Source organism: Candoia aspera, chromosome 10 (assembly GCF_035149785.1).
Source record: "Candoia aspera isolate rCanAsp1 chromosome 10, rCanAsp1.hap2, whole genome shotgun sequence".
In the NCBI taxonomy this organism is placed as follows: Eukaryota; Metazoa; Chordata; class Lepidosauria; order Squamata; family Boidae; genus Candoia; species Candoia aspera.
This window is the reverse complement of record NC_086162.1, coordinates 17,294,561-17,311,598: the sequence shown is the minus strand read 5'-3', so window position 1 is coordinate 17,311,598 and position 17,038 is coordinate 17,294,561. Positions and strand designations below refer to the sequence as shown.

The 17,038-nt window shown below is 46.4% G+C and overlaps 1 protein-coding gene across 2 annotated transcripts in view; it reads left to right on the top strand.

Moving 5' to 3' along the window:
- The window catches only part of KIRREL2 (kirre like nephrin family adhesion molecule 2), a 38,963-nt gene extending 30,908 nt beyond the window's left edge, over positions 1–8,055 (top strand). Inside the window, exons 11-15 of one of the 2 annotated variants that reach the window (XM_063312180.1) lie at positions 1,813–2,011; positions 3,238–3,348; positions 4,684–4,793; positions 6,493–6,576; positions 7,056–8,055. In XM_063312180.1, the coding sequence (XP_063168250.1) occupies positions 1,813–2,011; positions 3,238–3,348; positions 4,684–4,793; positions 6,493–6,576; positions 7,056–7,502 (951 nt within the window). In that variant the 3' untranslated portion in view covers positions 7,503–8,055. The remainder of the gene's footprint in view (positions 1–1,812; positions 2,012–3,237; positions 3,349–4,683; positions 4,794–6,492; positions 6,577–7,055) is intronic. The other variant, XM_063312181.1, reaches the window with a different exon arrangement.
- Positions 8,056–17,038: the final 8,983 nt, after the last annotated feature.

Below are 17,038 nucleotides of genomic sequence, written 5' to 3'. Positions count from 1 at the left end.
AATGAAGCGCCACAATTAAAAAAAATGTAATTGATGGGTGTACAATCAGTTAAAAACAACAAGGAGGCTGGAACGGAATTAGTAATGAAACAGTAAGTCTGAAATCTAATTTCTCATCTTCCCCCAAAGCTTGCCAGGCTTAGGCGGCAGAAATATACAGGCTTACCTGCTTGTCTCCGTGGAGACTTCTCTCTGCATAGACGTGCAGAGCGGTGGGGGAAAAAATTCACATATCTCTTACCTCTCTTCTCCAAAATCAAAGCCACGCAAGCCCATTAAATTACTGTAGGGAAAGGCCTCGGCACGGAGAGAATCCGCACCAGAAAAGGATGCAAACCAGCCTTCTCCAACCCAAGATTAGGGCTGATGAGAGGGAGCCCAGAGGGAGCCCAGTGTGTTCGGCTGCATCAGGTTGGGGATGGCATTTGTAAGCCAAATGAACCCTAGCAGAGGCTCCAGTCCCTGTCTTACCTGGCCAGGACTTGTCAGCCCTTCAAGGGAGACCAGACTTGAACACCAAAGTTATGAATACTAAAACTACCTTTATTAGAGGGTTACAGGAACAGAACCTTGCAATTCTGAAGGTGCCTTCTCCCTCCCTCCCTTTACTGTATCTTCAAGACCATGAGGGAGGGTCTGGTCTGAAACACTTTCTCAAATTACATCCCTGATTTGGACTCTGATTTCTCTTATCTGATCATTCCTTGGCTGCAGCTCTTCATCTTGCTCCTCAGGGTTATTCTCCCAGCCCACTACAGAACTTTGGGATAGAGGTTTAGGGCCCTTTCAACCAAATGAACAGGAGGGGGCCTAAAGCCTTGCGGGGAGGGGGTGGGCTTGTAAAATGTCAGGTCCAGAATTTAAAATGACCTAAGTGCTTCCCTGTTTCTAAGGGACGGATGGTGTCAGTGCAGGATCTCAACAGTCAGCATTTCCTTTGGCTGCCAAGCCAAAGCAGGATGAATTGTGCAAAAGTGAAAGCCAGCTGTCTGGGCAAAGCTGCTTTATTTGCAGATTGCATGTGGGTCACTGAATCTGGATTCCTGTGGCCCAGAATGCCAGTGCTCTTAGCTGCAGGGAACACATGCTTCTGCCTTTAATTTCTCCCCAAAGCAGTAGATGGGGCAGCATATCAGTGCCTGGTGCTGCTTTCTCATGTGCCTTGTTTTCTAAGTAGCCAATACAACCACAAATCCCTGATGTGGCTTGTGATAGCACAACTCTCTGCAGTTCACTTTATTTATTTGTTTGTTTGTTTGTTTGTTTGTTTATTTGTTCATTCATTCATTCATTCATTCAATTTATATAGCTGACCATCTCAGACCAGTGACTCTGGGCATTTTCCCTCCATGCATTTTTTTCCCTGTAAATAAGGAAACCGTATCACCACCCACCCACCCCTACAACTCTAGGCTAAAAAGAATTTTTTAAAAGGAAGTGGAATCCCTGGAGGGGGGAAAATGGGCCAACTCTACTCCCGCCATACCAAAGGAGCCAAGAGCAAGCCAACACCTAATTTGCAGTTCCAAATCACTTTCCCAGGTGGCTTCATTTTCCCCATGCAAATTCCAGTAGTTTTATTTCCTCCGGTCAGTCTGCAAAAAGAAAAGAAAAATGAGATCTGTAATTGCACACAGGTAATAAACAGCTTTTCTGAGCTGGTGACACCCAGTTCAGTATTAGCCACGAGTGAGAAAAATCAGCCAAGAGGTTTATTTTGTAAAAAGCACTTCCATGTGGCAGCTGCCATGCAGATGCTAGCTGTGTCATTTCTCCCCAGTGCCCCTAGTCTCAACTTCTCTTCCATGTCAGGCGTGGGCATGGGGCGAACGGATGCTGGATGCTGGCTCCCTGGATCGTTTCACAGTGGACACCGTAGTGACTGAACAAGGGGTGCTCTCAGCTCTGCTGATCGACCCAACCCACGATGATGACTTTGCACTTCCCTACAACTGCACGGCTTGGAACCGCTTTGGCGCACGCTCCGTTGCGGTCAGCTTACGTCGCCAAGGTGGGTCTCCTCCTTTTGCTGGACAAAATTTGGGCCTGGCTGCCTGGACTTAGTAGCCTGCTGTAGCTAATTGGCTGGGTTCGTACAACATACAACCAATCTTCATGGCACGGAGCTGGGTTATTTGCAGGACCGCCTGTCTCCAATCAATTCTGCCTGTCCCACAAGATGCAGAAAGATGGGCATGCTCCAAGGTCCTTCTGTAGAATGTGACATCTGATGGGACCCAGGAAGCCTGCCTTCCTTTTTGCAGCACCTGCTGCGTGGAACAGCATGGTTCAGATGGTTCCAACTCCTCTGGCCTTTTGTAAGGCTGTGAAAACTTGGCTCTTCCCCCAGGCAATGAGCCAGGATGTTACAGATGAGCCCCATCAGAGTGGATTAAGATTGTGTTTGGCCTCAGATGTATTTTGGTCCTTATTGTTGTTTTTATTTGGAGTTATTTGTTGGTATTTGTTTTAACCTGATGTTAGCCACCCAGAGTTGCAAATTTCAAGTTGGGCAGTCATATAATAAATGGATGGAGGGGAGGGCAGGGCAGGGCAGGGCAGGGCAGGGGGGGAAAATGAGTTGGGTCATTTGCAGTTCAGTGTATTACAGAAAACCAATACACTAAGATACCAATATACTAGAATACCAATATCTCATCAGGCGGACAAAATTCAGTAGGAGTCTGGTAGCGCCTTTTCAGACTCATAGATTTTATTAAAAGGAAGGATAAGCAAACAGTAGATCACTTCATCAGATGTGGGTGATCGCCACGTCCCAACTTGAAAAAGCCCCATGGGAGGACTCGCCTCCTCTTGAAAGACGGTTTCGCCCAACCTACTCCGTTAGGCTAGATAAACATCTACCAGGTGCAGCATCCATATTACGTTTGGTTGGTTTTTCATCTTGATCAGCATCTTGTGCAAACCCAGATCGTTTGGCTAGTTCGGTGTCTTGTGCTACGGCCAAAACTGAGTTAATTCAGTAACCAGATTAACAGCATTACGTCAAAGTAGTGACACTCTCTCCACGTAAACCACACTGCAAGTTCATTACTGCGTTCAGAAGGGATGAATCTTTTCTGGTTTGTCTGAAGTCTTGGTAAGCAGGAGAAAAATGAGAGAGCTCGCTAGGAAGAGAAAGATACCAGCTTTCTTCAGCTTGGAGCCTCCAAGTGGGATAAGGCTGCAGTCGATCCAGAGACGAAACTAATCCGAGCAATGCCTTTTTCTTCCAAGAGGTCCTGTCTGTCCTGATGCTGGGTGCTCTGGCTGCGTCAGGAGTTGTTGCTCTCTTGCTCTTAGTCGTCTTTGTCTCTCTCTGCTATCGACGCAAGCGCTGCGGTAAAGGTGAGGATTTCTGCAACTGTCGCCCTCCTTCCCCATCTGCCTCCCTCCTCCCTCCCTGGACTTTGTGGTCTTCTCTTGAGTTACAGGTAGTCCTCGCTTAATGGCCGTTCATTTAGCGACCGTCCAGAGTTACAACGGCACTGAAAAAACCTACTTACAGTCATTCCTCACACTTATGACCGTCACAGCATCCCCACAGCCACATGATTACCATTCAGGCACTTGGCAACCATCGCACGTTTACAATGGTTGCAGCATCCCGCAGTCATATGATCACCATTTTTGACCTTCCCAGCTGGTTCCAATAATAGGGAACCATCTTAACGATCTGTGGTTTGCTTAACGACTATGTGATTCACTTAACGACTGCATTGATTCGCTTAACGACTGCCACAGAAATGGTCGTAAAATCAGGTCTGGATTCACTTAATGACCGCATCACTTAGCAACCTAAATTCCAGTCCCCATTGTGGTCGCTAAGGAAGGACTACCTGTAAAGCTCACTTGAAAGGCTAAGCTAAGCCCAGAGCCTCTGCCCCGGGGAGGAACAGAGCAGGGTGCTGATAGTAGGGGCATGAGATGAAACCCCGGGAAGGGGCCTTTCTGGCTTCGCTGGGGAGGGAAAATCTCAATTAACCGGTCCTTGATACAACTCCATACTGTATGCAGTGAGCCCACTCCCTGAAGCAATTTGTGTCATCTGCATAATGACATCATCTGTGATACTTGCCTGTCGATGCCATTAAGCAAATGATTTCAGTTGCATTATTGGGGCACTGACATCATTACGCAACTGACATAATGGGCATTGTTTGCATAGTAACATCATCCTACAAACCATGTAAATCATTGGGATGACATGCTCTCCAATTTATCAGACGCTTGGGAATAATGGACACCCCTATTTTGGCATTCCCCTCTTTTAGTCACAGCCTCAAATATCCTAGCCAACCACCTCAAGCACCTCCTGATCTTTCTCAACCTCCCATCATACCTGCTACATGATCCTTTTTTAAACCGGGTGCCAGGGATGGAAATGGGGCTGTTCCGCATGCCAGGCACATCTCCTAGCCATGAGCTACAGTTCAGTGCTGAAACTTAAGTAATGCTATCCTGTGCACATCAAGACATATGGAAGCATTCACTTGAAGGAGCACAAGGGCATTGAATTCATCTTCTCTCAGTCCCTTTGTTTACACATCCATCACCCAAGCCAGATAGTCCCAGATTTGGGGTCCCTGCAAGGCATCATCACCCTTTGTCCTGAAGGGTAGCTTCCTAGGCGATGGGGGGCACGATCTGATGCCCGCCTCTCTCCATCTGTCTCTTCCACAGCCAAGCGGGGAACGCAGCTGTCTAAGGCAGATATCCTCGTGCAGATCACCACAAGTGAGAGCAGCCCCAGCAGGCCCAGTGAGGTTGAAGATGACGGCAAGGAGCCTATGGTGAGCAGAGACGGGGATTCGTTGGGCAGGAATTTGGCCCCAGGTCCCCGCATTCCACCGGGTCCCTGTTTCTGCAGCTTCCAGCCCCAGCTAGCTAAGCCTGCCTGTTCTGGAAAAAAAAAAACACACGTACTTCTCCTTTTTTCATTGTAGCCACAAGCAAGCAAGGCACGTCCAGAATTCAAAAATATAAAGCGGGGGGTGGGGGAGCTGCAGCTAAATGTTGTAGGATAGAGTGCATCTGTCAGAATGCTTGAGACGAAGGGCTCTGTCATTCTCCAGGGATATTGCTTCCCGGCCACCAATCCCGGTGTTTCATCCAGTCGAGAATGCTCTTTCCCCATCTCCTCTGCAGAGTTCCAGCCAGCCTGTTACGTTTTTCTAGGATACTCCAATTCATTCCCCCTGGAAGTAGCCAGCCAGGAAATCATGCCCTTCCCTTGTTTTTCAGATTCCCAGTCCCTGCAGCCTCCCCAACTGATGGATTCCATCCAGTCCTCAATGAGTATTTGGGAACCCCCCTGCATCTGGGGTTTGGGGGTATTTCTGCAAATCATCAGGTTCCCCAAGCTTGCTCATCCCATTGCTCCTTTGCCATAGGTGGCCCTGTTTTAGCCACTTATGCCCTAACCTTGGCATATGAATGTCAGAAATGAAGGGAGTGAGTTGAGCTGAACACAGAAAGCCTAATCATAAAACTTTATTGGCTGCATTCACACAGCCTGCTGTCTGGTTCCTGAATAAAGCTCTTGTAAGGCTGTGTACAATTCTTTGAAACCTACCATACAGGTAGTCCTTGACTTACAACCACAATTGGGACCAGAACTTCAGTCGCTAAGTGAAGTGGTTGTTAAATTAGGCATCAGAGGACCGCGCCCAATTTTACAACCTTTTTGGCCACAGTCATTATGTGGTCTTTAAGTGAATCCAGCTTCCCCGTTGATTTTGCTTGTTGGAAGCTAGCTGGGAAGGTCACAAAGGGTGGTCACGTGACCCCCTGACGCTGCAACCATCGTAAACACATGCCAGTTGCCAAGCACCTGAATTCTGATCACGTGACCGCCACAGGGATGTTGTGACAATCATAAGTACGAGGACCGGTCGTAAGTCATTTTTTTCAGCACTGCCGCAACAGTCACTAAACGAATGGTCGTAAGTTGAGGACTACCTGTACACTGACTAAATGGCCTGCATTCACACAACAACTAACACCCCCCCTCCCCGAATCTAACTTAGATTAAAACTAATCAAGACTAGCATGTTATAGAAATGCAGCCACTCCAGGCATAACTGATCTGACTAAAGCTGTGGCCTGAACACAGGTGTGATATTTCACTTGGCCCCAGAGCATAGAATGGGCAACCAGGAAGCCCCATGCAGCCTCTGAGTTCTTGTTTTCTGGCGTCTGAGTTTCCCTATTCATGATTGGCTCATATTTGGGCCCACAATTTTCAGGGGCAGCTCCCAGTGGTCCAGCAATTGCCAAGTGGGGCGTTATTATTTTAAATTTGGCTTTATTTTTCCTTATTCTCCTGTACGCACAGGCGCACACACACGCATGATTGCCCCATCCCATTTGAATGTCATAGCCAGATGGGCAGTAACTTGGTGGCGCCGCCAGAGTGCAGTTCTTGGCCTCGCGCTGCGCAAGGGCCTCTTGGATAGGAATGCTCACCTTTCCCCCTTCCTCTGCCTCCAGGCTACAAGCAGCGAGTCTCCAGCCACGTCCCACACTGAGCACAGTGAAATCCTGGAGGATGACGAAGGGAGTCAGGAATTGAAGGTGAGCTCGGCTGGGGCTGTGCGGGACTTCCCGCATATCTGACCGAGCCGGTGCGGTAACAGAGGTTAGCTGGGGTGATTTGGATTCAAGCCCCCACCCCCACCCCTTGCCTCTGGATCTCACTGGGGAACTGTAGACCGCTAGCTCTCTGTCAAGCCAACTTCCTTCCCAGGGTGTTGTGGTGGAGATGAACGGGAGAAGATCTTCACCACCGGAGCCTCGATGAGCTCTTAGCGAAAAGCCAGGATGGGGACGTATCCCAGGAATAAACAAATGAGAGAAAACGAGGATGTGCAGGAGAAAACTCCTAGTATAGATGAGATGTATATTCACTTGATGCCAATAATTCTTAAAAATGGAAAACCATTCCAGAGGGGGAATGGAATCCTGTATCCTAGAAAATGGCACAGCTCCTGGCTGGCAACCCGGGTTCAAGCAGCGCACCCCCCTCTAAGCTCGTGACTCTCTTTTGTCCGCAGGACCCCACCAATGGCTACTACAAGGTGCGTGCCCACGAGGAACCATGCTTGGGGAGCAGCTTTTCGGAATATACGCCGGCCCCCCGGCCCCTGTTTGGGCCAACGTCCTTGTACCCGTCCACGGGGCCGGTGCAACCCAAACTCTTTGAGTACACCCACCGCTACACCTTGGGCACCCCCAGTTCCCGCTCCGCATACGACACCACCCACGAACGGCTTTTCCCTCCAGAGAACATATACAGTGGGGCAGCTTATCTCACTGCCCCCTATAGCCGGGCTTTCACCAGCTACGTCAAGCCGAGCAGCTTCGAGAAGGCCGAGAGCGGCTACGAGCAGTCCGACCAAGCCAGCAAGGCTTCGGGCTGCTCCCGTTTCTCATACACGTCCCTGTCTCAGCAGTCTGACTATGGACGCCCCGCTCAGCAGCGCATGCAGACCCATGTATGACGGGGCCGCTCGCCTTCCGAACTCCTTCCATCTTCGGTGGGAAAGAAACGGGAGCGGACACTCGCTTTGGGGAACTGGTTCCGAATGGTAAGGGGACAGTCTTGACGTCGATCTCTTCCTGAGGACCCCGACAGTCTCAACTTCTGGAGAGCTCAACAGGGGGGCTGGCCAAGGGTTCCACTCCTGCAGCCAAGATGGCCGGCCTCCTGCTTGCCTTCTTCGGACTGGAACCGCTTCTCCTGGAGCTGCGGAGCAATTGAGAGACAGTCTTTCTTCATGTCAGGCCGTGAAAGTGGACCCAGAATGGCAGGAAGTTCTCCCCTTGGTCTGGACCTGACACTGGGGGGTGACTCAGCCTGTAAGAATCCAGATTTCACATGGTGGCCAAGCTTTCGTGGGAGATCAGCCATAAGTGTAGCTTACCAATCCAATTATGATCAAGTTGCCTCAGCAGTGGGACTGACTGATGCGCCACCTTGACTCCCACCCCTTCCTGCAGTCGCATGATTCTGGGAAATCTTTACGCATGGGCCCCAGTGCTTGTATTTTCATTTTCCTGTGGTTTAAACCAGTGTTTGTCAAGCTCAGCAACTTTAAGATGTGTGGACTTCAACTCCCAGAATTCCCCAGCCAGCCATGCTGCCTGGGGGAATTCTGGGAGTTGAAGTCCACACATCTTAAAAGTGGTTGAGCTTGAGAAACACTAGTTTAAATAACTCCCATCTTCTCCCTCTTTAGCAGGTGGGGGGTGGGCACCCTGAATGGACATAAAGGCAACTAAATTCCTTCCCCTTTATTAGGTAACAGCAGTGCCATGTTTTAGGGAGAAAAGGTGGGCTACTTCAAAGAAAACGCCTGCAGCACCTGAGACTCACCAGCAGGTGGCAATAGCGTTCAACCATGATGCCAAGAGAAAATCTGAAAGGAACTGAATGTAACATTGAAATGAACGGGACTGTTGGAATAAAATCTAATTTAAGGAAAAAAGAAAAGCAGAGGAAGAAGCCAAAAACTGACAAGATCTGTTGATCTTGTTTGGGCATCTCTGGGGGATGGATATGGCTGTTTGTTCAGTTTTTTAGCGTTAATTACTCCTCCTGTTTCCTTTTTCCTTCCTTTTTTCTTTTTGCCTTAAGGGTATTTGTATGCTCCTGTAGGGCATTCTCAAGGGGAGGCCATGGTTGCTCTCCTGCCTCCAGAACCAATGGAGTTTGGTTTCCTTTTTCCTTTTGTTTTTTGCATTTTTCAAACAAGATCTCTCAGAGGCAGCTTGGAACCCTGCCTGCTTGAGCCCATGGTGCTTCAGAGACAAAGGGGGGGAATTGAGAAATGTACGGACACTTGAAATATTTATATTTAATTTTAAAAAACGTGAGACAAGAGTGAGGCTGGGTTATTTCTCTTCATGCATTCGGTGGCAGGAAAGGAAACGCAAATACTTAGGTGTAATTTTAGAAAATTGGAAACTGCCTTTCACCATGATGGATGATCTGGTCTAACGCTGTTTGTTCTCCACCTCTCTGGTATGGTGTTTTACCCACGCATTACACAGTGTGCCCCCATTAACCTAGCCTGGGTGGAAATAAAAAGGTAACAGGTGCTCTATGCTCTTAAAATAGGCTGCCCATATTTCCTTGAGACAAAAACAGGGCATTGGGATGGCAAAATGGGACGGGGTTAAAAATGGGACATTGGGATGGCAAAACGGGGCAGGGCTGGGCAACGGGCTGGATCGGCAGGCAGGAACTTCTCCCGTTTTCTCGGGCTGGGAATCTTTGGATTCCTTCATTTGCAAGAGGCAAGGCTGGGCTGGAGAGTCTAGTGAACGGTTGTCCCCGACAAGCCATTCCTCCTCTGGCTGTACTTTTACATTCCTTTCTTCCCGTCCTTTCAAGGCAGGAGCCAATCAGCTCACCCTTTGTTCACCGCCTATCAGCCGATCCTGTTTTTTTCTTTTTAGGTTTCCCGCCAGGTTGAGCTCTGTGGCTTTTTCCCCACCTTTTCTGCTGAGCTCCCCCTCCTTCCCCTCAAAGTCAGACTGCATTCTGACCGGTTCGAGGGAACTTTCAAATTTTTAAGCAAGGTTTTTAAGAAAACGGGACAAAATAGACATTTATATTAAAACGATGGGATGGTCTGGAAATGTTAAAAAAAACGGGACCGTCCCATTCAAAATGGGACGTATGGTCAGCCTATCTTAAAAGAGAAAGAGGAAATGAACACCCGTCCGATCTAGATTCTGCACCAGGAACTGAAATCTGAAATAGGTTTAAATTAAGCCAATTATAGAGACCATTTCACATTTTCTCCCCTGCCATTTCTGCTATAAAGGACATAGAGCACCTGAAACTACTAGTAGCTTATGCTGTCTTATCTTTGGCATTTGGCATTTCAGACAGTCTATTTCCCATTACATTTCAGAATCATCTCTGCAGTGCACGAGGACTAGAATCTTAGCTTTTAAAATGAAAGGCGGATCTTCTTTGGAAACTACTGTACGCATTGCCCAGTTCTTCATTCTCAAAAAAAAAGGAAGGAAAGAAAGAAAAACCACCCTGAAGTATTAACATTAACTCCATGGTCTTATACAAGAGGGTAGGCTGATGCAGCTTGAATTAGTGAGAACAAAATTATTCATCCTAATGTGCAACATTTCCTTTCATACACAAAATTCATACTCTTGACCTTCCCTCCCTCTGGGCACAACCCAGTTCCTGTTGGCAGGAATTTCCTCGAAAAAGGCATCACAGCTCCTGGCTCTCATGCCTTGCATGCCTTGAGGTCTCCATTTCAGACTCTGTCTTTTAAAATCGTAGACATAATGGGCTAACTTCTGCACCTTAAGGTCTCAGTGGCAGGTTGTGATAGATCCAAGTCCTGATGAATCATAATGTGACATATTTGCATATTGCTCAGCATGATGTGTGACTGCCGCAGTTCCTCAATTACATTTATGACTTCTGGATGTGAAACTGGAGGACGCTGTGGTTTGTTCAGCAAACCAAAGGTTGAACACATGATTTGTTAGAATGTATTTGGCTAGCAACAGAGGGCAGAGGAACGGTCTTCACTTGGAATATTTTCCAACCAATCTTTATTCTGCAATTGTGTAATTTCCCCTGGAAACTCCTGCCACATCCGTGTTTGCCATTTATAAAGGCTGTGTTTTCCCCCATCACCCAAATGGCTTGTAAGGTGGGGAGCATGCGCAATCTCATTTAAAAGTTACGTCATTCCCAAGTTTCATCATTTCTGGGGAAAGGTATAGCTTTCCCCAATCTGATATCTTCAGATGTTTTAGGACTTCAATTCCCAACATTCCAAGCCCACATGGCCCAGGAATTCTGGGAACTGAAGTGCTAGTGCATCTACAGAGCACCAGAACAGGGAAAGCTGGTTTAGTGTATGATTTTTACAATGATTTTTCTACCACAGGAAAGCAAAAGAAATTATATCATTCAGCAATATACATGCTAGAAGTTTCCTCCTCCTCAGGGCCTCTCAGCACATACGTCCATGTGCACATAATTCACAGCAATTCTGGTGTGCCACTGCTGCTGATACCAGATGGGGCTGATGTCACACTATCTTAATGTCTGGGGAAAAAACAGAAGAGAGAATGAGGTATTGCTGACTCTCTCTGCTTCTCACTAGCATAATCGGCCACTCTTAAATGGTTTAAATGGCTTCATTGTGATCTTGTTGTTGCTGTTAGCCAAATATATTATTTCTCATCATGGCTGCATACCAAGGCTTGTGAAATGCTTCCCATGATGCATTTGGGGACGCAGATATAAATGACAATGGGTTGCCACACAACCCACAAACAAAAGGGGCAGTTGATTTTCAGTGTCTTTTCAATTCTCTTTGCAAGCCCTCAACTCAGAAAGGAAGTCCCTTTCTCAGTAGGCTGGAATGTGAGTTGAAGGACAGAAGAAAGGGAATCGGAAGGGGGAGGAGAGGAGGAGGAAGGAAGGAGGAGGGAGGGAGGTCTCCACCCAGTTTTGCTTCAGGCTGCACCCATTACTATCATAGAATTTGGGGCTCAAAAAATTACTTCTATAGGAATTTGGCCTTCTAGTGAAAATAAAAAATAATCCTGTTGACCATAAAACTCCCACAGTAATATCCCAGGGGCAACTGAATCTGAACAAGTTATATAAACCAGAAAATTAGAACCGGATTACCCTTCTTGCATATATAAGCACACAACAGGAAAACAAAATACACAGATGAATAAACCTAATTACAAATTTACAAACACTATGGCATCAAGTTCAAAACTGTTAATTAGAACCTATGTATTTTGACTTCAGTCTTTTCAGTGACACATTAACAAGCTTAAACTACTTCAGAATGGATTCACAAGTGTGAGGTCCAGTCAGATTTCAAACAAAGCTTCTGAGAAGACCAGACAAACCCTAAATTTACCAACAGTTGGGATTGTTAAACCTTATTTATTATACAGATCACATTAATTCTTTAAAATCTCAGTCTGTTTGCTCTGTCTACAAACTTGTCTGAACTGCAGCTTTATCTGGTGTCATCTCTTGTGGTTCTTACACAACAACAAACACATCCGCTTGCTGATTGACACCCAAATTAGCACTCTGCCCAGTGGTTGTGCCATGTTGGGGCAATCTGAAACATAGTCAGGATAGGGGAAACTTTTCATGGCCAGGGAAACATCAGATGGGTTCCAGATTTAATCAGATCCAAAATAACTCATCAAAATAAATTCCATGGATTGCATGGGGTTTTTCTGGATCTGATTAAATCTGAAAGAGAATTGCAAAACCCAAGTGATTGCAATGAATTTGTCCTAATGTGACTGTACCTGGAGTCCATCCAATAAAACTGGGTTAAAATAGAAACTTAAGTTGCAATCTGATAGCACTGTTTGATTCCCCCCACCCCTTTGAATAAAAAACACAACTTCAGAGCTGGAAATCAAACCTTGGGTCCTGTCTCTCTGCCAGTCTTTTAAAAAAAAAGAGCTAGAGATCATTGAGCAATGAACAAAGAGCAAGGAAAGCAAAGAATTGGAGCAATATCCCTCAAACTGGTTTCAGTTTCTTGGTTGTATTCACACACCACCTCAAATCAAATCAGTTAGAAACCTAGCGCTTGGATTTGCACATCATGCTGAGCTTCATTAATACTAATCTTGGTTAGTTGTAATGCAGTCTTCTAGTTAGCATGTTAGAAAAACCAAGCCTACCCTGTCAGTATATGGCTAAATGTGTTGGATGAACATTACAAGGAAATTAATTCAGTAAGCAGGTTAGGTGTGTGGTGTGAATACAGCCATTCTCTCTCATCACTAACAAGCATCTCCTGATCTTCACTTCAGCCCTGCTGGTCTGCAGCCATCCAGAAGCAGAATTTACTAGCATGTTCTTTTTAATCTGTTTGGCAGATGTGCCACTGAGCCGTATCAGGTCATTTTTCCATGCTTGATGTTGGATTGTTGATTTAGTTGTGCGGACCTAGATGGCATTGGCTGATCTTGGAAGAGCTGAACAGGCTCCAGCATGGTTAGTTCTTGGATGAGAGACCACCAAGAAACTCTAGGGTTGTCTAGTAGCCAAGGTTGGAAAGATGAAAAAAGCATCCCAGAGGAACACAGTGGTGAGCCACTTTCATATTGTTCTCAAGAAAACTACATGATGTTATGCTTCACCAGACGAAGCAATACATCTCGAATCACCAAAAACTCAACCCTGAATCCAATAACAGCAGACGCTTCACAAACTGACACAGCTGGATAAGTTGCTTTATTGTAGATACAAAGAAAGTCAAATATAGACTACTGTGTCTCTTGGCAACAAAAGACTGACTACAGCCTGGCCTTGAAGGTATGAATCCTGAGCTTTTTCCTCCTGCCTTACCAAGGATATTACATTGCTCTCTTCCTGGTATGAGTGGCAACTGCAATTTAGGTATGTTTGTATCGTGATTAGAATCCCAGAACAATAGAGTTGGAAGAGACTTCAGTGGTCACCTAGCCCAACCCGCTGTTCAGGGGATTCTGCCTTGAGAAAATTGGTTCCTGGTGTGCCAGCTTCAGCTTATATACGTGTCCATGTATAATCATGAGTTGAGCTCCACTCTAATGTGCTTTGAGAAGCAATATACTTTGCTCCAAAGTGTAGGAGCAGTCATGTCATTTTTCCTTAAAAAGCAGCAAATTTCCCCCCAAAGTAGCAGCAGGCTTCTCCCACTGTGGACAGTTCTTTGTCTGTTTTTATTTTACTTGTTGATTTCCTTGAAACTGTCATTGTTCCTTCTCCCACCTATCCACCTGACGGCCAGGTTTTTCCCTCCAAGCCAGTGTCTCTCAACCTCAGCAATTTTAAGACATGTGGACTTCAACTCCCACAATTCCCCAGCCAACTCTAACCCTAACCCTGGCTGGCTGAGGAATTGTGGGAGTTGAAGTCCACATGTCTTAAAGCTGCTGAGGCTGAGACACACTGTTCCAAGCAGATGCATCAACAAAGAGATTTGGCTATTCAGCCTTTTCTCACTGTTACATCTGCAAGCTAGGGGGGGAAAAAGCTTGCCAAATTTCCACACAGGAAGAATCCATCAGGAGCACCCCAGTTCCTCCTTCAAAGAAATCACCATTTTTATTCTTTATCTCTTTTGCTGCCTGTTCTCCATTCATTGCCCTCCAATCCATTAATGGGGACAAAAGGTTTTTCTGCTCCAAACTGCCTCAAATGCAGCACAGAGAGAAAAATGCAGCACGGAGAGAATAATTCCAGCCCTGCAGGGCTTCTTCCCCAACAGCTGGCAGATGGTGACTTAATTTAGCCAAGTGGATCACGTCATGCAATATTAAGTCATTGCCAATAAGGAGTCACCAATGGGGATGATTGATAAAGAGATCAATCTTTATCTCTATGGCTGCAGGAGAAGCCAGCAGGCCACTGGAAAGTGAGGTCAGCCATTGGATTAGGTTTTCATTGGATTCAAAGATTGGACTAAGCATTCTAAGCAGTCCAGGGCTTATGATAAGACTACAGAGATGTGGATTAGGAGTCCACGCACATAGCAGAACGGATCACTTCCCTGTCTTCTCCCTCTGGAGTGTGCAAATCTAAGAGCAACTGGGGCCTGCAATTCAGAGGGTGTCCCTTTGGGGCAGTTAGGATGAGCAAATTGTGGATCATGTGCATGCATGCCTGCCCCTGTCCCAGATCCAATTTTTTGGAGCCTTCACCCCTCCCCAGTTTGAACAACCCAATTGGCACTTTTTTTTCACATATTAAATCCTAAAACAGATGCCCAGAACTCTGGTAAACATGCTTACTCTGAGTACAGTCTCCCCTGGCATATAAATATGCATGGCCCTCCCCATCACCATGCACAAAAAAATAAAAGAAGACCAATGTTTCAGTCTTGGCCCTTTAGTGATGTTACCATCACAGACTTCCAAAAAGCCATTGACAAAAACCAATTAAATTGCAAGCTGCCGTTGGACGGAAATTGTCCTGTTTGCAGTATAAAGGTAGTAAAGGTAACAGTAGGGCTCTCTAATCTGGGCTGCAACAATTCAAACAACCACTAGGGGAGCAAAAAGATCAGGGATGTCTGCAGGGTATGGTCAAAAAAGTCAAGATGGCCACAATGGTGCAATCAGAGCTCCACCTCATTTTTAGATGAAAAGCAGGTGCAACCCACGCATTAAAACAGGTGGAGCTTCGATTGCACCATTGTGGTGGCCATCTTGACTTTTCTGACCATACTCTGTGGACACCCCTGGAAGCCATATAGGGTTCTCTTTGCTGACATCTAGTGGCTGTCTGCAACTTTACAGCCCAGATATGGTAGCCCCAGAGAGCAGATACTGTGTTTGAAGCAAGCAGGTTCCATGACCTCTGCATCCTGCATGGATGGTGCAGATTCCTCCACACAGCAAATTGCTTTAATAACCAGGATTGCCTCTTGAAGGGGTGGATAAATTGCCTGGATTCAGCCATAGCATCCACAGCCTCCCCCCCAGATGATCGATACTGCTTTCAGCTGAAGCTGCTCACCATCTGCTTGCTAATGTGCCTGAAACCTGGGAGTGTATGTAGATTTGGAGGCGGGGGAGCAAAAAGACACACACAGGCTACACCTGTGCACACTCAGAGGAGAAAGCCAGAAAACCAATCTGCAGCTGTGATTTCCTAAACAGGCTCCGATGGAGAAAATCATCCAGCCCGTCCTGCCTTTTTTAGGTGGTTGCAGAATACCCTATAACTCTCCTTGGGGCCAAATAACTCATTAGATTAGGCTAAAATAGGGTTGGTTTATGGGTCTGCTTATTATAGGAACCCAAGCAGTTATCTTGGCATGACGTATTAATCAGACCATGACATCAAGCCATCAGATGGTTTGTTTGGGCTTAATGGGTGTGAACAAAAGGGTGTTTTTTAACCTGGGTTTAGAATCATTGTGGGAACCCAACCCAGCCAGTTTGTTTGATGCCTACATTGTAATGTTGGCTGCCATACAGGGGTAGGAAAGCCGTGAGGTCTGGAAGGTGCTGAATTATGGCTCCCAGAAGCCCTCACTTTTGCCATGCTGGCTAGGACTGCTGGGAATTGTAGTCCAGCAAGGAAGAAGACCATAGCTTCTCCTGTGTGGCATCTTTTCTTCTGCACCAGCAGACATCTTCCATCCACCGCATCCTGGCTTTATGATAGTTTGTGGTATACAAAAAGAACAAGGTGGTGCAATGAGGCTCGTTGGCCGCTGAATATGCATTTCCTGCACTGCTGACATTTAAACTGGAGGCTGGATAATTTTGCTGTTTAAGAGGATTATACTTTGAGTCAACCTTCAGTCTGTGGATTTTCATGTCCTCATTTGCAAAACACATCACACCAGCCTTTATTGTTTGTTTGTTTGTTTGCTTGCTTGTTAACAGCCCAGTTGACAATCCATTCCCTGCTCTGAGCCCTCTGCAGCAAACAAAAAGCAACATACACACAAACACAAAATGAGCCCAACATGCTAAAAGAGTTCAAGAGCCTCGAAATAAAACAAGCAGACAACAATGCCCGAAGTCTAAAGAGCACTATAATTGTTCTTTCTCTCAACGGAAGATGTGCTGGAAACCAACTGCAAAATTCCCAGCAAACCCATCTGAAGTCTTATCAATCAGGGATTTTTTTTTAAAAAAAAATTTGTTCAGTCATGTCCGATTCTCAGAGGCTGCCCTGACTAGTCCCTGCAGTTTTCCTGGCAAGGTCTTTCAGAAGTGGTTTGCCATTGCCTCCTTCCTGGGCTGAGAGAGAGTGGCTGGCCCAAAGACCCCCAGCCGGCTTTCATGCCTAAGGCGGCACTAGAACTCTCAGTCTCCTGGTTTCTAGCCTGATACCTTAACCACTACACCAGTGTTTTTCAACCTTAGCAACTTTAAGATGTATGGACTTCAACTCCCAGAATTCCCCAGCCAGCCATGCTGAGTAGGGAATTCTGGGAGTTGAAGTCCACACATCTTCTTCCCAAGGTTGAGAAACACTGCACTAGACCAAACT